This window comes from Semicossyphus pulcher, unplaced genomic scaffold (assembly GCF_022749685.1).
Source record: "Semicossyphus pulcher isolate SPU_LCO1_2020_fin unplaced genomic scaffold, fSemPul1.0.p SCAF_4, whole genome shotgun sequence".
NCBI lineage: Eukaryota > Metazoa > Chordata > Actinopteri > Labriformes > Labridae > Semicossyphus > Semicossyphus pulcher.
In genome coordinates, this window is record NW_027211715.1 from 7,175,510 (window position 1) to 7,199,947 (window position 24,438).

At 39.9% G+C, this 24,438-nt stretch overlaps 3 protein-coding genes across 4 annotated transcripts; 2 read left to right on the forward strand and 1 right to left on the reverse strand.

Moving 5' to 3' along the window:
* Positions 1-832: 832 nt before the first annotated feature.
* cunh19orf44 (chromosome unknown C19orf44 homolog) lies at positions 833-7,976 on the forward strand. The gene is made up of 10 exons (XM_069680265.1): positions 833-1,297; positions 1,388-1,558; positions 1,695-1,792; positions 1,913-2,387; positions 2,722-3,076; positions 4,246-4,325; positions 4,696-5,179; positions 5,324-5,398; positions 6,918-7,084; positions 7,215-7,976. The coding sequence occupies exons 1-10, from the start codon at positions 1,181-1,183 to the stop codon at positions 7,314-7,316; spliced, it is 2,124 nt and encodes a 707-aa protein (XP_069536366.1). The 5' UTR covers positions 833-1,180; the 3' UTR covers positions 7,317-7,976.
* Positions 7,977-8,209: 233 nt separating this feature from the next.
* akr1a1b (aldo-keto reductase family 1, member A1b (aldehyde reductase)) lies at positions 8,210-14,702 on the reverse strand. Of its 2 annotated transcripts, none has more exons than XM_069679619.1 (9): positions 14,576-14,702; positions 12,400-12,495; positions 11,810-11,929; positions 11,467-11,618; positions 10,680-10,875; positions 10,364-10,563; positions 8,932-9,004; positions 8,702-8,788; positions 8,210-8,516 (listed from the first exon to the last, which is right to left on the reverse strand). In XM_069679619.1, the coding sequence occupies exons 2-9, from the start codon at positions 12,478-12,480 to the stop codon at positions 8,451-8,453; spliced, it is 975 nt and encodes a 324-aa protein (XP_069535720.1). In that variant the 5' UTR covers positions 12,481-12,495; positions 14,576-14,702; the 3' UTR covers positions 8,210-8,450. The 2 variants fall into 2 exon arrangements, with proteins under 2 accessions (XP_069535720.1, XP_069535721.1); XM_069679620.1 differs by lacking the exon at positions 14,576-14,702 and adding an exon at positions 14,441-14,473.
* Positions 14,703-16,911: 2,209 nt separating this feature from the next.
* uhmk1 (U2AF homology motif (UHM) kinase 1) lies at positions 16,912-20,510 on the forward strand. The gene is made up of 9 exons (XM_069680365.1): positions 16,912-17,419; positions 17,690-17,819; positions 18,104-18,290; positions 18,373-18,570; positions 18,752-18,846; positions 18,963-19,039; positions 19,311-19,409; positions 19,506-19,594; positions 20,355-20,510. The coding sequence occupies exons 1-9, from the start codon at positions 17,116-17,118 to the stop codon at positions 20,499-20,501; spliced, it is 1,326 nt and encodes a 441-aa protein (XP_069536466.1). The 5' UTR covers positions 16,912-17,115; the 3' UTR covers positions 20,502-20,510.
* The last annotated feature ends 3,928 nt before the right edge of the window (positions 20,511-24,438 follow it).

Here is a 24,438-nt window from a genome sequence, read left to right on the forward strand (position 1 = left end):
CAAAAAGTTGCAAAAAACACCACAAAAAGACACAATCGCCCAATAAGGACACACAAAATCACCACAGACACAACTCCAACTAGATTTAATTTGATCACAAAGTTAGGCAAAACAAGAAAAGAAAAAAAGACAAAGAGTCGCAAAAGGCGAGGCAGTAGGATTGTGGGGCCTTTAAAGGCCTAAATTTCATCCCACAAACATGGTGTGTTGATTTTGTCAGTTTATATTTGGAGTGTAATTTGGATGACTGCTGAGATTATGCTTCCTCTGTTTTATCCACAGCAGCTTGTTTCCCACTTCAGTATTGCACACATTTTACTGTATAGTTAACATTTTGGCAAACCGAGACTGGGCTGGAGAACATTATTAGCAGTCTGGCATGCCTTTGATGCCACCTTCAGGCCAAACTTTGCTCTATTTTTGTTGGATTCTTTTCCATTTATCATCAATCCAATAAATTCATCCAGCAAATGTTTTACTAGGCTAAGGTCTGATCATACAGGGCTAAACGAAGATTAGCGAGGCAGGAAGGGAATGGGGCTTTAAGGGTATTCTGAGAACATCGGGAGAAGGGGTACAAGACACACAGAAAGCCGTTGTGGAATATTTGAAAGAGATAGGACTATATCATAGGTTAAAGAGGTTTTTTTATTATATTTTTTGTATTATTATTATTATTAATATTTTTATTACATGTGGATTTTTTCTGATGTAAAGTAATCCTCAGACAACGTCCATGCTACATACTCCGGTACAGTAGGTGGCGGTATGCATCAAAGAAGTAATGGTTGCAACCCACTATTAAACCAAAAGAAGAAGAAGATGGAGAAGAAGAAGGGCAATACTTCCATGGAGACGAGAGACGCCCGAGTGGTCGCTATGCACAAAATAGGCAACACTATAAGCCTTTTTATGTTGGCTTATTGATGTGAAATTGCAGAAGGTTGTAGGCAGCCTCGTAATGAACCTATGAAGAACCTTTTTTCAAAGTGCACATTATGTAGCAAGCAAGCAAACGGGGTGTTTGTGTGGGTTTTAGCCTCTAGCTAGCCAACACTACTGTCTTCGTATCAGTATGAAACTGTTTTGAATTGGCTTAGCCCACTTAAAATTAATGTTAAAATAACGTTTAAACATGTAACATATATCTAGTGTATAGTTAAATAGTGTCAGGTTAAGGATGTGGAAACGTGGCGGTAGAAGCTCCGCTCTGGACCGAGCTCAGGCACTGCTTTCCGCCAAGAGGAACAGCAGAGGAGACGTGCAGGAGTCTACAGGCAAAACACGGGCACATGCAGTGAGTTTCAAGCCTTTTGTTTCTTAAAAATGTTGGTGTCACTGTGGTGGGAGATGCTATCACAAGAAACTCACCTTTCCCACTCTTCAGGTGGTTGTAGGTGGATCCGCGATAACCAGATCTGCGCTCCCAAACACTCACAATTTGTTCTCAGACCTAAGTGACCTGTCCTCGGTAAGCTCAGCTCCAGAGCATGCAGTTGGCACTTTGGGCTCTGCTGCTGTTGGGAGAATCCAGGAAAGAGAGGGGGATTCCACCAGGGTAAGCAACTTGAGAAGATATTACTTATATATGCTGTGGGTCTAAATGAAATTGATCTTGAAAAACGTATACAGTGGGATGTGTGAGAGCTTCCACTAGTTGGAATGCTGTCTAAATCCTTGTTTCCCACTACCAGGACTTCAGACCTCAGAGCTCTCTGGGTGGAGGAGGGAGCAGGTTCTTAAAGAAAGCTCCACCACCTGCAACCAACACCAGCCATGTGCCTGAACCCAGGTATCGTTCTGTGTCACTTGATCCATAGATCAATCTGCTAAATATTTCCATTTCTAAAACTCAGCTCTGCAGCTAAAATGTCATGTATGTGTTGTTCTCCTCATTCATTCCTCTGGTCAGATATGTGTCATCTTCACAGCGAGGTTCTCAGAATGCTGCTTTGAGTAGACTGGCTAACATTGAGAGCCGCCTGCGCAGCCGCACGCAGGCTCAGGAGCAGGTCGGACAGGGGCCAAAACCTGCAGAAAATCTAACCTCAGTTCTGGGAATCTCACCACCGCCAGCTGCCCAGTCCCTGGAGGGCCCTGTGCATCTCTCAGCACAGTCCAGCAGTGACCAGAGCCTGAAGGGGAAACGTTTCCTTAAGAACAACACAGCGGTAGCTGTTAGCAAAACTGATGCTGCTGCTGCTAAGTTCCTAAAAGGCCCAGATGCTGGTGTCAGGTCCAGGTCCAAAGCTGCTGGAGTAGTGACTGGTGTGAGTCTGGAGAGTGATGAAGAGGACATGAAGAAACTGCTTGGGGACTCATTGGATTCAATGGACAACAGCTTCTTTAAACCAGGAAGACCATCGTCCACAAGAACAGGGGACAAGGTAGCTCTTAACTTTGAACCCCAGGCTTTTTGCTTGGTTTTTTACTCCCTTTACTTCCAGCCTTGTGGCACTGACACTAGATCTATTCAATCCAGTCTTAGATTGTTATGATACATTATTTTCAGGATGAGTATGTGTCGCTCTAAAAATGTGCTGTGAGAATGTGCTAAAATAAAAAATGTAGCTCATATTCAAACTGTTTTTTCATCCCATTTTCATACTTAGTTATGAACTCTTATGTTTCTTAAAAGGTCTAAAAGATTCTTACATTTAACTCTGTGAACCCTGCACAATCATCTTTCAGTTTAACCCAATACTAATTTCTCTCTTATAGATGTTGAGCAAAAGCAGTCCGAAGGTCGACTCCATTCCTCCTCCCGCTGCATCATCCTCCAACGCAGCAACTCCACAATCCCCTGTCTCTCCCTCTCGCCGAAGTTCCCCTTTTCGATTCACCGGCCAGGCTCAGGCCCACTTCAGCCCTTCTGCGCTGTCCCCATCCCCCTCTCCTCCCCATGTCTCCCCCTCTCCTCCGAGAAGACTGACCTCCCCTCACAGGGCGGGGAGTCCACAGCGTTCCCTTTCCTCCATGTCAGGCCGCAGTGAGGTGATGTCTCTGGAGGAGCTCTTCCCTGTTCGGTCTAGCGCTGAAGATCCTCAAAGTGAGATAAGTGAAGTGTCCTCTGAAGGTGAGAGAAGTTCAAATACATCACAAAATAAATGGCAAATAGTGTTGAAGTTAAAATTAAGTGTCAGTATGATTTCAAAAATTGACAGTGTATATCAGTTAAATCAATGTCTCAAAATGTTCAGGCTATCTTTATGCATACAAGAGAGGAAAATGGGTGATTTTGTTCATTAATCATGCTTTATTGTTCACTCTTTATCTCATGCATCCTAGATGGACAACGAGGTAAACAAATCATCCCTCTGTAGAGGTAGAATAAACAGACAACAGGACAAATATTTACTGTTACTGTGTAGGGCTAAACAGGCTTATGATTTTTTTTTTTTAAGTATAAGCGCCATTCTTGTGCTTTCAAATGTTCCAGGTATTAAAGTGCTAATCTCGAAGATTCAAATTTGTTCTCTTTGGCAGCACCTATGACAATAAACGGTAATTGCGGGAGCACGCTTCCCAGATAACCAGACAGTGTTGCATGTGTGACGTCTGCGGTTGGCTCCGGTTGTAACGCTTGATTTTCCTCGCTGACGGTCGCTTTCCTTTTTAGACTGTTTTCCTTCATCTGAGCGTCAAATTTGTTTCTTTTTCTTTGGATTTTCACTTATTTTTGAAGTTGTATCTGTAGTCATCCATCTTTTCTTTGTTTGTTCAGCCATAGTAGATTATTGTTTACTCGCAACACTTGCAGAGACCGGAAAAGAAGCCGCTTAGCTCCGCCTACCCTCTCTGGCAGACCAACCGCTGCTGGGTGATGGAAAACGTGTCAATAACTGGGTGCCGCTTGTGATTTTTTTCCACAAAAGTTGCACCAGACACCCAGTCCATAATCATATTATATACTGCAAATGCAAAGGCTTTCATCAGTGGGCCATAGGCTCAATCACCATTGCGTTACCTCATTTGGCAATAGATAGTGACTTAACAGACATTTATTTAAATGAAAACCTTGGAGATTATTACTTTAAGATATGATCTGACACCACTGTTGAACTTAATCAGTCACACAGTAGTATAGAATAACATTAATTTTCTAGTGCTTTTATTGTTTATTTGATATCTAATGCATTAAAAGTAGTGGCACAACAAATAATGACGCTAAATAAGAATTCTTGCATATCTTCTTGATGTACACTCTCATTTATAAAATTCTTTTGTGATTTTGTGTTTTCGCAGACTTCAAGATAAATGTGATGACATTAGACGACCTTGTTCCTGCTAACCTTGGAGTTACTAAAGAAACACCAGGAGAAAAGGTTAGTGTTGAGAGAAGTTAAGGATAGTATGTTGGAATAAAGTAGATTTACAAATAAGCGGTGTGTAATACGTAATACTACTTGGATGTGTCCTTTATTGCAATAGTGAATTACATAAATAACATCTCAGCCCTACAGATGCCAACAATATAAATAGGAAGTGCACTTGGGTTACAAGTATGGATTTTAAGTGGTCCACAAAAGTCACAAGGCTCCATTGAGATCATACTCCCTTTCATGTATTGTCTTATAGTATTGTCTTCACTTTATTATGTGGGGAAATAATAGGAATATTCTTATACGTTCACCAGGTTGGAAAAGATCTAATGACTCCTTAGACTGAGTTTCTTTCTTCCTTGTGCCTAAACAGGCAGGAGCCAAACATAAGGCCCCTGATCCTGGATCCCAGAAAAGACATCAACTGCCTAGATTGAAGAAGGAGAACAAAGAACAGCTGCAAGAGGAGGAGGACGTGTTGGACTACCAAAGTGACTTTGAGAGTTTGAGCAGGACAGATCCTGATAACAGTAACAGCCAGGTTTCAGAGCACTTGCAAGGGCATGGAGGTGAAAAGGAGGTTGTATCGGAGGTTAAGGACAGGACTTCGGATTCAGATGTGTCCCAGGGAAGGACAGAAGAAGATTACTCAAGCTCTTTCTCAGACACAAGTCGCTCCTACACCTCACAGAGCTCAGATCGCAGTCAAACACTCGGCAGAAGCAGGGACTCCAGATCCTACAGGTCATCAGTATCACACAACAGTCGGCCGAGGATAAGGGCTTCAACTCGAACGGATTTAAAAGATGCAGCGGTACAGACTCAGTCTGATCCACTGGCTTACACACGGCCTGCCGGTAAGTTTGCTGTAATAATCATCAAACAATCTTTAGTTGTCATCAGTTTATCAGGATAACTTAGACAATGACGTCTGTGGCAAGTCAAGATGTTTCATGAAAGTGCTCAGTATTTTTGTATCTCCGGCTCTCCTCTCTGTGTAGGTATGGCGACTTTGGATCCTGCAGTCGGCATGGCTCACATGGTCGCTAACACTCTCAGTGCAGAAATGGTGGAAGGTAAGACGCATTGAAACCGACTAAAGTACAACATAAATACACTTAGAATACTAGAAAGTACCGAGAGATTACTTGCCTCTGCCAAGTCTCAATATTTTAAATGCCAAATATATATATATATAGAAAATAGTAAATTTTGAGTGTGAAACATGCACCTAGATCCATATTAGTAACTGTGATTTTGCAAAATTTCAAGTAACACATAAACCTTTTACTGCTGTGGAAGAGTCTATTGCACTATCTATATAGGTGAGGTGCTATTGGATGTTGTCAGACGAGTAAATGGACTGTATTTAGATAGCACTTTTCTAGTCTTGCAACCACTCACAACTGCTTTTACACAACATGTCACATTCACACACTGATGGCAGACTGCTACGTAAAGTGGCCAACTGTCAGTCAGTTATCACATTCACACACTGTTGGCTATACCACCGGGAGCAATGTGGGGTACAGTGTCTTTTCCAAGGACATGTAGACTCGGGGGATCGAACCGTCAACCTTCCGATTGAAACACGACCGGCTCACTGAGCCACAGCCATCCCCATATCAGTCAGAGTTGATTACGACTATGCCTTCAAAAACTTGACAAGAAAAACATTTTAAAACTATCTTTTTGGGGAGCTTATCCATATTCTATTCCTGTTAAGTGTTGTTTTTCAGAGCTTATCTGGCTTGGGATAAATAAAGGATATTTATAGGATTAAAATAGTGTGAGACAACACTTGTCTCCTTAAATAATTAATTAATTAATTATTCAAGAATTAATCAAAACCAAGACATAAAAAAATTGTGGGACGCTTTACTAATTACACTTAAAGAACAGAAATAAACATATAACAGAGGCCCCAATGTAAGGCTGACACATGTATAGTTAAGTAAGGAAACAGAACAAAAAAGTACACTTGATTAAATGTCATAAACCCTGATCAGACCAAGGGGCGAGCTGCACGCAGCTCTGCGGTCTGGCCTTTTAAATGAATTGGCAATACCTTTTCGACGCCTTTTTAAAAGCATGCCTTCAAGCTGTTTCCAAAATGTGTTAATGTGATACTACTCTAGACAATAGTTTGACATACACTTTTTTAACTATATTTAGATTAGAAGATTGAACTTCTTATGCCAAATAAAACGCTACAGCCAGGAGATGTTGAGCTTAGCATACACCTCAGACAAGCTAAACTAACCATCTCCTGACATTAGCTGCATAGGTAACACACACATATTAGAGTGATATCAATCTTGTTAATTACCCCCCAGCAAGAAAAATAATGAGTTTTATGGAAGAGAAACTTTTTTCTGCATTTTTCTTTGAACACGTGCGTATTTGTCAAGTCAGTTGTGAAAGTTCAGATATGGAATTATTGAAGTCAATCATGTACTTATTTTCATCTCAGACTTGTGGAACTAGAAGTGGTACTGTCCTGCAAAATTGAGACCAAGTTTGCCATAAACCTAGGAGTGATAGAGCCATGGTACTGATTCTCTTGTTTTTATGTGTCACATGTCCCTCCCTCAGCTCTCAGCACCTTCAATCCTGCTGCATATGCACTCAATGAGATATTGAAACAGCAACTTGCCATGACGAGGCGGTTCATCGAAAGCAGCCGGCATCTTCACTCCAGCCTTGTGCAGAGCCTGGAACCGCCAAACTACAGATACACCACGCTGGAGGACACCAAGGAGGTAAAGCACAAACACACATGTGCATACACAACTATATGTGTATGACACACGTCTTTCTTGAATTCAATAAGACAGACATTAAAAAGCTTCACATTTCTTAAACCTGAAGGTTTCTTCATTCTTTCCACAGTTTATTCGCAAAAAAAGACCTCCCAAGCTGACAGTGGAGGAAGCCATAGATGAGGTGATGCAGGAGATGAAAGAATATCATCACATCAGACCACTGATGTAGACTGTCCTGGAAAAAAGACACTTGCCATTTCCTTCTTATTAAAATAAGTTTTATACATAATTTATATTTTTCTACCATAGGGTGTTTGTTTCACAGGGTTATTTTCTTTTCAATCCACTTATGTCTCCTCGCATCATTTCCTAGCGTCTTAGCGAGGAATTAAATGAGACACAAGGACAGAGGAGGCGAATTTGCCAAAAGAGAAATCATTGCATCAATAATTTTTATCGCACAAAAATCCAGCACAGAGCTGCGAGTTAGTATGGCACGCAACTCCACACCAATCATGTCATGTCTTTGGTTCAAACACTTCCGCGTAGGATCCACCAGTGTATCCTCGCTCGGAGCTCCTCCTGGAGCCTCCTGTCTCCTCGTCTCCTCCAGGTGCATCTAAGAAATTGGAACATCCTCAGCCAAGGAGAGTTGTTTACTCTCTGTGCCTGCTGTGTATGAACTGGATTGGTTGCTGGTAAAATAGTGGTAAACAACGGTGTCACTTGTACACACAGGAGAAATAATGATAAAGTCATTTTATGAAATGATTCTGTTCTGAAAGAAAAATATCTGCAAAGAAAAAGACTACAGGCTTTTCTAACACGAAATATCTTGTTATACTTATATTTCTACAGTGATTCACAAGTTGTATGCTGCTGACTGATATTGTGGAGCAATAAAATAACTACAATCACATTTCTATTGTTTATTGTTATGAAATTTCAGGTTGAGTCGATGGATTTATAGGATACAAAATGGAAGCCAATGTCTGCACTACTGTGAATCAAAAAAATTACATCGATATGGAGTAACTAATCAGTTTTTTTTTGTAATTTTTATTTAAAATGGAGAAATTCTCCTTTATAAAATTCAGCAGGCGAAATAAAGACACCTGCAAGTGAAGTAACAAAATGTTTATTTAAAAAATAACACATACAGTATGTTTACAGTCATACCAGGTTTCCCAGTCTTCATCACCAACAATAACTTGAAATGTTCTAATGATAAGTGCGCAATTTGACATAATCTAAAGACGAACTCTAATGCCAGGATCCTGGAACATTTATAAGTGATGTGGGAGGCGGACATGGTGTTGGTGGAGGTGATTAAAGGCACAAATTCAGGTTTTAGTGTAAGTCTTCAGTAGGGGTCGTTGAAAGGGTAGTGAGGATGTCCTGCATCCCTGGGAACACGTTTTCCTTCCACCTGAAACATCCAAACCACAGTTAATACATTTCCCTGTTTTTTGTGTTTACTACAATAGAATGCTCGGACCTATCATGACAATGAGGACCAGGAATTGTACTGCTATGATCATCGGCTTCTATTTATTGTGTCTTATAAATGGAATACCAACCATGAGAGATACAGAACATGTAAAGCCTACTCACTTCAATCATTGGCACAATGTAGCGCCATCCTCTGTTGAGCGCTGTAATGCTTTTCATTTCCTCTGCTTCAAGGGTGAAGTCAAACACCTGACAAAACATTCAAATCAGCATCACAACATAATTTGCTATAATAGTCGATTGTTGCAACACAAGATGTGATACAAATACACAAATCTTTTCCACTTTTTAGTAGTTGAAAATGATGTGCTGAAACGGAAATTTGACTCCACCTGCAGGTTCTCTTTGATACGGGACTCTGTCACACTCTTGGGGATTGTCACCACTCCTCTTTGTGTCTGCCACCTGCAAATACAACCAACTAAAGTTGAAATGTAAGGCCAATTTTTTTTAAAGCGTGCCACTTGAGCTAGTTTTTTTAGTACAAGAGATTGTTTAGGACATGTTAAGAACCCCTTCACTTTCAGTACTAGAAACTTGTGACCAAATTTGCACAGTAAAAGACCTTTTATAGTTGGAAAATAAACTTGGCAGTAATTTATGCTAATACTAATATACCTGCAAAAACATAAGGCAAGACAAACAAATGTGTTGGTCCAGGTGTAGTTTTTTAGAACAACTTAGCAAATTAATCTTAAATCAATTATGACAACAGACATTTGTAAAAAGGTAACAAAATATGATCAGAGCTACATAGGTTTACTTCAATTTCATAAATGCCAGCAACCACTGGGGATATCCCAAAGTAATGTACACCTTCAAGATTTTCAGTGTGTATGCTGATATTTTTGTACTGTATTGTATGCCAATGTTTTTAAAGCTTGTAGTACTGCCCCAAAACATTGTTGCGTCTGTAACTGCTGCTCGACTCCGTTTCTGGTCCCCTGCATCTTTATGCAGACATACAGTTTACTGAAAAACTGCCATGTCACAGTAATTTCTCCCCTTCAGGAAGATATTGTACCAGCAACATGCAAATTTTGTAACAACAGGATTTAATTTTAAATTCTTTAAAGATTTAACATTTGAAAACCTGAAGAACTTTTTTTAAAGGAGCAATTCACCCCTGGAGTTGGAGTTCTGTGTAATCAATAGAAACAATAAATTCTATCTATGAAAATTGGTGCCATTGATGTGGAGAAAGTTGTACACAGTTGTAACAGCTCACAGTTTCGCCCATTCTACATTACTACAACACCCAACGTGCACTGGGCCCCTCCCTCTAAAAGGAATGGCCCGACGAGAGATGCTGGAGTGAAATTCTACCGTTTCGCTGCAGGCAATGGGTCAGAGCAGTACAGAATCCGAAACACTATGAGAATATACCGGTGGATGGTCTAAAAAATCTTCGTGTCTGCAGTCCACAGCCTACATTTCAAACCTGACGATATTAAACGAGACACGATATCGGAGGCGGGCGTCCTGGATTGAGGAAGTGTAGTATAGCAAGCTCCCTGGCCTCTGCCAGATGACACGTTTTATGTAGTCTAGTGGAGGTTTTCCATGGTTGGAGAAGCGGATAGCGTCCTCCAAAGGCACAGAGCGAAATAGCATTTTTTCCTACCATAATGGCATTAGCTGCCCATAATAGCATGAAAGGACTGAGGTTGAAAATCAGCGAACTGGCCCTTTAATTTATAGGGAAAAGTACACACGCTTGGAAAGTTGGACGAATTGGAGCAGTTAACTGTAGTGTAAAATCACCTCAAGATTATCTGGGCAGGAGACTTTTTATATTTCTCTGCGAGTGTGCTGATCGCAGGCTCCTGAAGCAGAACAGGTTCATCAGGATGTTTCCAAAATCGGTCAGGAGAGCCCAGAGGGCTGTAGGCTGTCATCACCAGGCCCTTGTCACGACAGTGGGCAAGCAGCTCTACCTGGGTCAGGTAGGGGTGGCCCTCTACCTGTTGACCAAAACACAGAGAGATCAGAGTCATCTGTAGCTTTCAGAGTGCCAGACTTACCCACACAAGAGTTCACATTTCACCTGTTTGGAGCAGTTAATATAAACACCCTGTACCTGTAGGACAGTGGGTTTGATGCTGGCCACAGACAGGATATCATCTATCTGCCGACTGTTGAAGTTGGACAGGCCAATGGATCTGACAAGGCCCTTCTCCACCAGCTTCTCCATGGCAGCCCAGGTCTGCTTGTAGTCTATGTCGTCATACAGCAAGGTGCCATCCTCCTTTTTGGGGAAAGGAACGTCTCCTTGTCTGGGAGGAAGAAAGAGGTAGCCACATTTAAATGAAAGCTTAAAAGCAAACAAGGACACACCTAAATAGAAAACAACATTTTAACCCCTCTGAAAGTTTCCCTTTAAAGTCTATTAAGAGTGAAAATGTTGAAAGATGAATGCAGAGCTACAACCAAATAGTATATTCTAAACTAGAGCTAGTGTCTATCTACTTTACTATGTGCCCATTTTAAAACATATCTTTACAAAACACATCATGCACAATATCATTCTTGGGGTGCATTAGAAATCGTGTTATCACGCAGTTTGTCCAGCAGATTGGCTCTGACTTCATTGTCTCAATAAGCACATGTAGCAGAACATCACAGCTGATCAGACGGTGGTGCGCATTAGAATTTGTTGACGACGTAAAGTAAAATTATACTTCATGAGGGTGATTTGTTTAAGAGAGCCGCCTTATGATAACCTTTACTTAGTCATATTGGTAAATAACTATTATCTTAGGATAAATAAGTCGTTTTCTTCTGACAACATGTAAATTATCCCAAGAAAAACAACCAGGTACAAATCAATCATGTCATTATTAGAGCTAGGTGGAGGTGTAGCTCACTGGAAGGCGTAGGGCCAGTGGATGAGGTAGAGGTCCAGGTACTCCAGCTTCAGGTCCTTCAGGGTCTTTAGGAGGGCCGGCTCCACGTCTTCTGGGTGATGTCGGTTGTTCCATAACTTGGATGTGATGAACACATCCTCTCGTCTCAGGGGCTGGAGCATGCACAACATGTCAATTAGTGGGTTACATTTTTATGCATTAATAAGGCCAAACTGCGCAGTACAATCTCAGCATCTGTCCCAGTAATCACTGAACCCTTTTATCCATCGACCCTGAAAGAGAATATACTGTCATTTTGCATTGTGGAACTAGAAATAAATGCAGTTTCGTGAAGCAGTTTTACCTTGCCAGAGCCGAGTGTCTCCTGTAGTGCTTCTCCAATCTCAACCTCATTGCCGTAGATGGTTGCACAGTCAATGTGGCGATACCCAGCCTCCAAGGCCCAAACGACTGCTTGTTTTACCTGTGACATAATACAACAAATGTTAAAATTAATTGCCAAATTACCATAATGACAGACTTGCAGGCAGTGTCAATAATGGGGTGGGTGTTATAATCGGTGGGTACACATGATCTTTCATATTCATTGTTTGTCCTGAAAAGAGGACAGAACACAAACTGCTTGCCAAATAGTATTGCTAGGTGGCGGTGCATTGATCTTTAGAACACCAATGTGTACGGTATTAACATCACCAACAGCAACGCCTTCACTTTTCACACACAGTTTATGGATTCGTTTTTTCATATAAATATATTGACGAGTGCAGCTTTAATGTCTGCATATATTTCTGCATTTGGATTGAGGATGTAGGGTAATGTAAACAACAGGCAGAGCTGGATGGCAGAGTGCTGTTTTATGACATCATCTGCCGGAGAGTTAATCATATAAACAAACAGTATTTTTTTGTAATTAGGATTCAGTGCAGCCTCTACCTTTCCTGGCTCACTTTTCCATGTTCCCAGTCCAAGGAGGGGCATCTTCCGCCCCGTGTTGAGAACTGCAAAGTCATTCATGCCTCTCAGAAGCACCTTAAAAAGGACAAGGAGAGCATGATTCAGTCAGTGAGGGGAGCTAACTCGGATGTTTAAAGCTACAGTATCAAGATTTTTGTGTAAAAATGCACCTCTCTATTAGCCTTATTTAGCTACTAAGACTGCAACACGGGAGTTATATATTTATAACTGTCATAAAAGCTCTTACAGAGAACAGTAAGAAGAAAACAGAAGCTGCCACATGTAGATATATGGAACAAATTATTACTGTAGTTAAGGAAATAACTGTAAAGTAAATACATAACCGGGAAGAGAAGGAACTGAAGCTAAAAGAAAGTTTCAAAGAGGAATTACAATTCACATGTGGTAGATCTCCTCAAGGCTAGTTTTATCCCAATCAAGAGCAAGCAGCCGTAACGAGACCACACTATCTAAATACCATTAGAGCATGCTAACCTTTCTATAATACACACAATACAACATGACCAACAATAATATAAAGCCAACTCACTACTACTATCTACTATCAAATTATCAAAAGGCTATCCAGTCCAAAGACACCACTTTTATGACAGTGTGACAAAGCATTAGCCAAACACCAACATTTCTCAATTCCATGATTATTCAATGTTTAAACTTTACATTTATCCTAGATTACAGTTGTGTGGAAAAAAGGAGTCCTCTTTTTGCACAACTCAGCCAGCCCAGACTGACAAAGGAAGAGAAGGAAGTGCTGACTTGCATTTCCCTCAAAAAGTCCTGAGACTGTTTTTTTATAAAAGGTGCAGAAGGCTGTAACTTTACAGCATGCTCCAAAATGATGACTTTTTTTCTATTATAAAAAAATTTAATAGAAATCTTTGCATAAAGGAAAATCCTTTTATCTGCAGGGCGGAATCTTATAATAAGCTTTTGTTTCCTGTTCCAAAGGACCATTCAACAACATCAGCACATTAAGAATGATGAAAACAGAGACCAGGAGAACGCAGATCATTACCCCTGATCTTAAATCCTTACACTGCAGATAGCCTAGTTTACAAATATGGGGTATTTTTAAAGGTTTTAAATAAACCTAGTGAACCCCTTACATCATATGGAATCGGTAGATTACTTGCTGTACAGATGGAACCAACTTTTACATGGGCAGCTAAAACAGTTGTATCCATCCCTTTTTTTGACAGAAAACTTTTTCACCTGTGTTTTACTATATTAATCTATAGAGTCCAGAAAAAGTTAAAATATTCACTTATTCAAAATAAAAAGACCAATGGTTAAAGGGAGCACTTAAATAAATAAGTGGCATAAATATGTTTTTCTGCTTCCGTCTTCTGTTTAAACTCATTAAAAGCTGTCCTGTTTCACTGTGCCTTTGGCTAAACCATATCTCTGCTGCAATTTGTTCAGTTTATTACATTTGTGGCAATGTATCACTGCACTGCATCTGCACTGAAACAGAAAGCATCCAGGAGACATTTAGAAACTAAGGTTTGTTGTGAATAAAAACAAATTGATGTAGTTCCGTACACCTCTTAAGACACAAAAAATAGACATTTCCAGACGTGTCAGCTTACTCCATGGGAAGTCACGCGCTTCAGACACAGCAGGAACTGACCTCGAGCTCAGCAGCTTTGACACCTCAGATATAAAAACCTGTTCACGACTTTCGGAATGAAGTACCGCTTGCATTAATATTTAACAAACGTTAGCACGGAATGGCTGATGCAATATGTACAAACTAGCCTGTTATAGTAAGAATACTCATAAAGACATTACGTGTAACTGTGGGGTCACAGTAGGTTCGCTCATTGGTCAACAACTGCCCATTAAGATCAAGACACCGCTCGAACTGTTGTTAAATTAACAGCTAGCTAGCTTTAGCTTCTTCTGAAAATAAAAATCGCACTGACATCTGCGTTAACATATCTATCCGCTTGCAATCCCGCGTTCAATAAAGGCCATTTTCAATCATAGAAACACTCACCCTCTTGCCAGTGTCAAAACATAAACGACGGAACATCTGCTTTAGGACCCGAAATTTGAATGACTGCATGATCGGTTCCGCTCAGTTGTAATATTACATAACATGAGTTGAAAGCAGCGCCTCTCACATACTTACTGTTTCAAATTTTTTAAATCTACGTCTTCAATAAAAGTCGACTTCTTCTTCTTCTCTCCTCCTGAGCAGGACTAATATGCAAGACTGTTGTTTTCTGCCAAATGTTCAAAAACACCACCTCATTTTGGTGACGTTTCCATTTCCGGGATGGTCATTCCTCCATTTCCGGTTAAAACCTTTACCGGACCTTTTATTATTGAAAGTTTTTTATGTTTTCATCAAACTTTAATGTAGAAAATTCACATTTACAAACTGTAAGACATACAATCACTACATTCGTAAGATTGCTTTCAAGTAGAATAAATAGACATAAATTAAAAGACATAGCACAAACACAATAGAGTATGTAATATAAAAAAAATAAAAAACAAACAACAAACAACAAACTAAAAAAGTTCGTCTTATTCGTAATTTATAGAGATGGAAATACAAAAGTGAACATTACTTTTAAACAAGGCACAATAATAGAAAAGATAGTTGTATAATAAAATTTCTAAGAAAAAATAATTAAAAGTAATAACAAAATAAATAAAGAAATAACAAATAATTAAATAAAACAATACAATTAAAAGACAAATAAATAATACTACTAAACTAATAATAATAATAATAATGAATACATTAAAGGTTTATAACAATTCTAAGTACATTCTTGTCCAGTGAGTTCATGTTTTTTACCAGACCTTATGAGGTGTTATCAGTGCTATCTATTAAGAAACGATTTATGTAGTTTAACAAAATTTAAAATTAATCTGGGTTGCTGCTGGTGCTAATGCGGTTTTCAATGCTGAAAAAAAAACTTGTGTTTTGTATGGGAATAATTCATGTGACTGTGACTTTTGATTTTAATTAGTGTACCACAACTCAAGTACAACTGCTTAAATAATTTGTTATAGCCTACAATAAGTCAAGTTTCAATATAAACACCTGCTTGAAAACACATTCTAGTCATAAACAGGCACTGATTATGTACTGAATATAACAGCAGTGTAATATTTTCTAGATGTGTACTTTAAGCACAAGGTTTGAATATTGTATGTGCACTGTTACAGATCTTTAGGTTTAAGCATAACTTAAAAAATATATGTAATTAAACATTTTAGCAGACAGTACTTAATGCTTTTGTAAAGCAATCATTCAATACAAGCTACCAAAATCAGATCAAGATATCTTAACAGCTTCAAATGAGTTGATTAGTATGTTATTTTGGTTTTGTGTAACAGTATGAAGTTTATTATAGGCGACAGATCCACATGTACAAGTTACCAGATAGAGCTCTTCATGCTAATAACACTGACTTTGTCTCAAGTTGGTCCTTTCTGTGTAAATGGAACTCAACATCCACCAATAGTATTTCCAGGACATTTTCTGAGTATGCATCAAATATAAACTTAAATTCACCATAACATTTGAAATTTGAACATGATGGCATTTTACAGTGATATCAAGTGATAAATGGATAAGTAATTCCATTTTCATGTCATTGACAGTTTATTTTATTTTATTATTTCTGTCTCTCAAATAGAAGCACAAATACGATGACAAATCAAGTAGTATTTTGGGCCTTACCTGATAACAGTTTTAACCTTTTTTCTATAGCCTACTGAAAGAAATGATCATATTGACATAGCTGTTGAGGTATTTTGTCTAAATTTGCCTAATCCACCAAAGCATGCAATTTTAAGTATTTTTTAAAGAAAGAAAATAGATAAGCTATATTTACATACAAAGGTGTAGATTGCGAACGGTCGGCCTACAAAACCAGCTGTTTTTGTTTTTCAACTGATGGCAAGTCAACGTTACACATCCCAGAAGAGGAAAACAACTAAAGAGACATTGTAATTTGAATATTGAACATAATGCTACATTATGCCTGGTACTACTAGGTGTACAATTATACTGCATTTCAGGCAACAAGGCTAGTAGCCTAAATTGAAAAAACAATTTGACATTTTGATGAAAACAATATTTAGACGGAAAAGAATATGTAAAGACACTCCTTACCAGCAGGGGGCAGACTGCAGTAAAATACACACCACAAACGTGCACGACAGCGCAGAAACGGAACTAAGACGGATATCAACAACCTGAGTTAAAAGTTTGGCAAAACTTTACTGCAGTAAAAACCGATACGCCTCCCAATTTATTACATGCGATACAAATGCCTTAATATTATGTGGAACGTTATGTGGGAAGCATTTTCCTGCGCGTCGTGGAAGTAGTGTGTTTTTGTGCTCAAACTCACCGGCTTGTTTAGCCAGTTGAAGCAGCTAAGTTAGCTATCTTTTTGTCAGCTGACTTCTGTGAATTCATTTTGTCAGCAGCGGTATGCAAACAGTAGTCTAATATGCACCGGTGTTGCGTTGCGCTTAGATTTACCAAGGTTGCGGGTGTAGCTGGATTGTCTGTCTGTCGCTGACAAGTCCAGGTAGTTTTTATGTGGCGCTGACAGAGCAGCGCAGTTTGCAATGGTGCTGCAGCTGCTTCTACCTGTCAACTAGCTGGCTCCTCTCCTCCTGTCTCCTGTCTGCCGTTCTCCAATGGCTCACTGCGGCTCCTCCGAGCCGAGCGCAAAGGTACAGGCCCCGCGTCCGGACAACATCGCGCCGTCGCAGGGCAGCGTAGATCAGAGCATGAAACCGGTACTGTTCGAGATCTTCGGAGAGCTGTGGACCGTCCAGTCGCGGCTCGGCCAGGGAGTGTCGGCCTCGGTGTACCAGGTCAGCTCAGGCAGAGCCACCACCGCCGCAGTCAAGGAGTTTCAGGCCGACACTCAGGGAGGAGACTACGGGTATCACAAGGAGAGGTCCGTGCTGGAGGACATCCAGGGACATAAAAACATCGGTAAAGACAGTATTTTACTCGGCGTTAAAACATGTGGAATTAGGGTTTGGCTGAAGTCAACGTTGCTCATTTTTAAAACCTTTGTGTGTTGTTTGTTCTTAACAGACAAAATGCCAAATTCCATTTAGAGTTGACCAATTTGAAAGGAACTTGCTTGTCATCACTGGTTTACACGTGGTTGAATATTTTCTTAGGTAGTTTATAAATTAATTATTATTGTTGCAGCACTACAGGCATATCTATTTGTAATGACATTTATTCTCCTCTCAGTGACACTGTACGGGGTGTTCACCAACCACAGCTGTATGGGTGTTGCCACTCGCTGTCTACTGCTGGAGCTCCTGGATGTCAGTGTGTCCGAGCTGTTGGTGAGAGGCAGCAGTGGCACTCAGGGTGGCAGGTAAGTCAGATGATGTCACTGCTTTATATGCAGTATAACTATGGCAGGTTGCAGAGAGATATTTCTGTTATTTAACCTAGCCTAACAACAAATATATTTGCATCTGCACCAGAATGTGACACTGACAGGGAGTAGGCAGACCATTGTTTAATAGTCCAGTAGTGTTCATGTGGCCATCACAAACATAAAAAAACTGATTTTGAATAGAACGTTCCATCCAACTACAGGAGCCATACATTTAGGAGCTTCTGTTTAATTCAGTGTATGATATTTTTTTTTGGCAGAACCCAACAGGGACACTCCATGTGGCTTGTTCAGCACTGTGCAAGAGACCTCCTAGAGGCTCTCGCCTTCCTTCACAGGGAAGGCTACGTCCACGCTGACCTCAAGCCACGCAACATTCTTTGGAGCGCTGATGACGAGTGCTTCAAGCTTATCGACTTTGGCCTCAGCTTTAAAGAGGGAAACCAGGTGGGTGTGTCTATGAATTTGAAGGTGAATAAAAGAGGGGCTCCTTTAAGTTCTAACTCTCTCCTCGTTTCAACTCCTCCAGGATGTCAAGTACATTCAGACGGACGGGTATCGTGCTCCAGAGGCTGAGCTTCAGAACAGCCTCGCTCAGGCTGGGGTGGAGGTGGAAGGGGACTCAGGCTGCACGGCTGCCGTGGACATGTGGAGCCTTGGTATCATCTTGTTGGAGATGTTCTCAGGAATCAAACTCAAAGAAACTGTCCGTTCAAAGGAGTGGAAGGTATGACAAAGCTCTCCACAGGGTAGATTGATGATAAGGATTTGAAGTACTTATAGAAATATAGGCAGGTTTAAGACGGCAATCAATAGAATGAAGTCAAAGGAAAGATATCTGTATTTGTAATATATAAAAAAGAGGTTAAAAAAAGTAGTATCCTTGAATCTGTTTTCCTCTCCTGTAGGATAAGTGTGCTGCCATTGTTGACCATATTTTTGCCAGCAACAGTCTGGTGTCTCCTGCCATCCCTGTCTATCACCTCAGAGACCTAATCAAAAGGTAAATTCTCACACACTGTGCTGTGAAATTCACTGTTATTCAGATTTTTGGGTATGATGACAATGCTATGTATTGTACTTTGAGTTAATCGCACTTATGTTACCCTGCGTCTGCAGCATGCTTCTGAACGACCCAAAGCAAAGATGCACAGCTGAAACTGCCCTGCTGAGCCCATTCTTCAGTATCCCGTTTGGTATGTGTCAATATTTGAGACGTGCTCGAGGATTAATACACCTGTCAGTGTACAATATTTATCTATAGAATCAGAATCAGGGTTTATTGTCAAGTAGGTTTACACATACAAGGATTTTGGTGATTTGTTGAAGAGCAATTAACACAGAACTAGACTAAAAACAAGTAAAAGACGTAAATAGAGTAAGATAAAAGTTGGCAATAAGAATACAAATATAAAAAAACAATATATAAATGAGTATATACATGTATTTGTTGTGTGTGTGTGTCAGCTCCTCACATTGAGGACCTGGTCCTGCTGCCCTCTCCTGTCCTGCGTCTGCTCAACCTGATCGATGACAGCCATCTGCACAACGAAGAAGAGTACGAAGGTACAACCCCATAATTGTTCTTTTTTTATCACATCACATGTACAAGTGTATAAAGGTTGAAGTAAGTAAAATGTCTCATGTCATTGTTTCTCCCAGACATCCTGGAGGACATGAAAGAGGAGTGCCAGAAGTATGGCTCAGTGGTTTCTCTGCTCATCCCCAAGGAGAACCCAGGGAAAGGACAGGTTAGACTGTTGGACAGGACTCTTTAAAACGTTTTAATTAAACCGAGAACAAGTGCAGTTACAGGAATTTTCAATGTAAAAAATCAGCTTTACACACAGCTATTTTTATCATGGAAAAATACTAATATGCAAACTACAAAATATTTTTAAAAAAAAAGACAATGTAGGCATATAAATAGCTTTACGTGATGACATTTAATTAATATTAATGTCATTAATGTTACATTTGTTAAGGATGTATTCTCAACATACAGAGAACCTTGTTTTTGCTTGTTTTCTATGAGTAACAGAGGAGAGGAGAGGAGGAACAAGGAGATAGAGAGCTTTCCTGCTACTTTCAGGTTTCAATAATTCAGGAAAGAGACGGAGATAGTAGAGTCCTTGAAACATGCTAAATACAGCGTCAAAGTATCAGTTAACACATCCACATGAGCTAGAAACGCACCGTATATTCAAACTGATTGTTGAACAAACAACTCAAACTAATATTTGAAATGGGGCCGGTCAGGAACCTACTTAAAAACACTCTTACACAGCTACATCCATTTGACATTTGAGTTAACACACTGGCCTTGTGCAGATTGTCAGATCAGATACCTTATTGAAAATTAACAGGGGTTTTATACATTAAAAACAAACATTACAAACAAGATGTCAGTGCTTATAAGTATGCACTGCCATAATATCTTATACCACCCTATTAGGCAGACATTGAATCATATACCCACTAATTCTTCCACGTCGTTTGTGTGTCCATCAGGTCTTTGTTGAGTACGCCAACTCCAGTGACTCCAAAGAGGCTCAGAGGCTGCTGACGGGCCGCACCTTTGATGGGAAGTTTGTTGTGGCCACCTTCTACCCTCTCAGCGCCTATAAAAGAGGTTACCTGTACCAGACCGTGCAGTAAAGTCCTAAAGCCCAGTTCATACCTTTACACTGTTTTTGCATGGAAAAACACGACTGCATAAGGCACTGCAGGGGAGGAGTCACATTCTCCCTAAAAAATGTAGTTTGATTTTCATTTATTAGTGCGTGTAGTTAAAAGTTCTGCATGTTATCCATGTGGTTTTCTACAGTGCATTCAGTGTTTCATGCCGAGTGTAAATTGGAGACTTTATTTGGGCCACTCCAGTCCGTGCATTACTCTTATCAATGCACAACCTTTAGTGCTTTATGGTGACTCGCACCTTTTTCATTTAATAACTCTGGACCAGAGGTTTGTAATCTGGGTTCAGCAGTCCTGGTTCTAGCTCCCATTTCACTTTCATCCATTCATAGATTACCAGGCTGTGTAATTAAGGACAGGTAAAATCTTCTTCTTAATCTTAAGGGTTGCAGGAGCAAAAGCCTTAATCAAATGATAGTGTAAAGTATGGGAATCTGTGTTCTACAGCTAAAAAGGTGGAATTCTCTTGATAAATTATTGGTGAATCACTTAATTTTATCATTTGAGTCAGGGATGTGATGTAACCATGTAGCAGGATAACACTGATCTCCCGGCAGTGATGCATGGAGGAAAGAATCCCTCTTAACTGAAGGTTTCCTGTAGTGAAATAGTGTCCTAGCCTTGTTGAATAAGTAATATTTTGTTATCATTGCCTATTTATATTTGTTATGTAGAATTGAATGAGAAGAAGCAGTTTGGTACAGTAGGATCTACAGTTATCCTCTGCTGGCTTCTCAGGCAGGGAGGAATGGTTTGGTGTGACGCCTCTATCAGCTGGTAGTTTTCACTTACCGACTCTCTGACGTTATCTGAGCACAGCCCAGGGCTCCTAGTGCCCCGCCCTAGCCTTATAGTTTGTAGCGCTTTATTTATGGAAGTCTACATACTCAGTGTATTTATCATCAGTTTTCTATGCTCCAATATACAATGAGTTTGGTGCTTTGTCTGCAGTGAAAGGGTGAAGAAGTAAATATTTGAGTATGTGCTGAAAATCATCAGAGATTTGTCTGGGATGTGTGGTCAGAAAACGAAAGTCTGGATGGTCTTTATCCTATTCGAAAAGGAGTCTATGAAGAAAAATAGCACTAGTTCCAACAACAATAGAAAATATCCTTTTACCAAGTACACATTTATTTTACCTTGTGGAATATGAATTAGAGTCTAGAGCTGTACTTTGCTGGTTGATACAAGTGCAGTAGCCGGTGCACGTGCTCAACTATTGCTCCATCATGTAAGGAGCGATTTAACGCCACTACATGAAAAAAATGTGTCTTTCAAATGTTTCTAATGGCTCAGGTTGTTGTTTGTAGAAAACTGAGGCAGTCCTGGTTTTAGCTGGTGCTGTCTATGTGTTACGCAGTCAAATCCTTGATATAGTAGCTTGAAAGAGACTATGCAGCAGCTACTCTAATATCCAGACGGAGGAAGTGAACTTTTATACACTCTTCCAGTGCTTCAACTGACACTTAAAGTCTCGCAGTAAGGTTGTTCAGAGATGATGCTAGTTGTGTTAAAATGTTTCACGTTTTATGAATAATGTGACAGAAATGTCATAAATTGTGCAGAAACTAACAAAATCTAATTTCGTTATGTTGCTTCTTTTATGACTTTATGACAGTTTTACTGTTTAGAGTTCAGGTAGAGGCGTGATTATGTTGGATAGCAGCTCAAGCCAACTTGATGGGTTCTTTTGTTTATGTTGTTTTTATTAAAGATGATCGTTATGGGCATTTTGCCTTTATTTAATAGAGACATCTTCAGAATGACAGGAAAGGTGTGATACATAGAGAAGGGAGGACAACCAGAAAAGGGCTTGGGTTGGAAAAATACCTGGGTGTGCCTGGGTGTGCCTGGGTGTGATAAGGACTGAGCTTTAATGGTAGGCACTCTGTCAGGTGAGCTACTGGGGCGTCCCATGGATGTATTATTCAGACCTGGATACAGTGCTCAGTCTTGCTTCCAATTTTTGTCACTAACCACTCATAAAATCAAAAATTCCCTTGCGGCCCAAAACGCCTTTCCTCCTCGACCACCCTTATAGAAGATTTCTCTGTAAAACTGTTGATAGGAAACCTAAACTGCAAGCAAAGTAAATTATGAGCAGAGAAAAGGGATTATACAACTCTGTGAGGTCATAATGGGCAGCTCATGAGCAGACCCAGCAAGAGAAACACTACTGTGCATATTCCATGGGCTGAATATAAAAAAAAAACCATTTTGGGTGTTTTTGCCAGGCAACCAATTCTCCTTGGACTGAATAGGCGCCGTCTTTGCCTCCTGTTTCCAGGTCTTAATAATAAATGAGGCGTCCAGCTTGGTGTTTAGTTGTACAACAAAAAGGATCGTACACTACACAGACATTCTTTTGTTCTCTGGGTTTTTTTTCTTCTTTTCGTTCCACTTTATGAAAATCAATGCATCAGTCGTACCTACCACCCTATCACAGTGAAACATTAGTGGATTTCAAGATATTCATTTCACATTCAAGATAGCTAACTAACCAAAATGCTGCTATGACAACCGGTTGTGCTACACCTACATGCGTGGCTCCTTATGAAGCCCAGAGTGTTGCAGATGCCTTAGAGACAAATTCCCTTCCAGCAGATGTAGTTCTGTCCAGTAACACAACAAAACTGAGAGAGACAATATTATTGTTTAAGTTTCTTCATAAAGATGCTAATTCACTGAATTATTGTGACTATGTAACTTTTACTGATCTGTGGCTACTGCAGCTATAACTTACAGTTATGGCATTATGCTAATGCTGCTATTAGCCACAGAAAACGATTAACTGACGGCATTAGCTAAAGCTTGTACTACTAAATACTGAAAATGCTAAACTAAACACTAGCATAAACTACTTCTTAGCATTTATTAGTATTGTTTAGCTTTTAGTCCAATGCTGAGTAAATCTATATGGCACAGCAGAGGAGAGGAGTTAGAAAGTCAGCAAAAAGACTCCTCATACATTTTTGCTTCATATTTACTTAAGTTAATTAATATTAGCTAACATTAGCCACCATAAGACAGCAGACATACACGGCCAACTAAGGCTGGAGCAGCAAAACTAGTAGTGAGCTGACCTGAGCAGAGATGTGTTTTTTCTCTCCAACTTTCTCTGCGTTAAAGTCTGGTGTGTGGAGAGCTGCGACTGGTTGTCTCGTGTTGTAAAGCACAAATAAAGCACAGAGTCCAGCTCTGTCTAAGACTGAGAGATGTTCATATGAAATAAGAAAATATTTGATTCTAATGGACATGTAAATTGTCCTTTGCTTGAGACCAATTATTATTAAATATTGAGTGGCTCCTTCCTATTATACAAAATGTGTTAAAACTCTGCAAGATATGGATGAGAAGTTGCAGTTATGTCTTCTCTAAAATATCACAAAAAAACATATTTTTCTACAATCTTTATTTGTGCCTGAAATGTGAATTCCAAAGTTTCCACTTGAGAGCGTAGCTGGGCTAATGATCTTTACAGCACTTTAAATAGCAGTCTGTGGTATGCATGCGAGGTGGTCAGTGTTGTCAGTTTGTAACCAGCGGTCCTTAAACAACAGCACCAGGTAAAAACTACAGTTTCAACCGCAGTTTAATCTTTTCCTGTTGTTTGGATCTGGTGCAGAAAATTCATCTTGGGAATGTCACAAAATTCCTTTAAGGAATTGGAAGGTTGACTTTGTGTTTGAATTAAATTTAGTGACATATTTAGTATGAGCGTCACATTCTGTGGCTCACAAAGTGCTACAAGGAGAGTTGGACATTTTGAAGAGAACCACCCGTGTTGATGGTCGACGATGCATGACCATTAAATATGCTGTATGTGAGTTGTGCTACTTACATGGTATTGAGATCTTGTGCAAGTGCACCCTTGAATAATTAGAGTGGTTGACTTTAG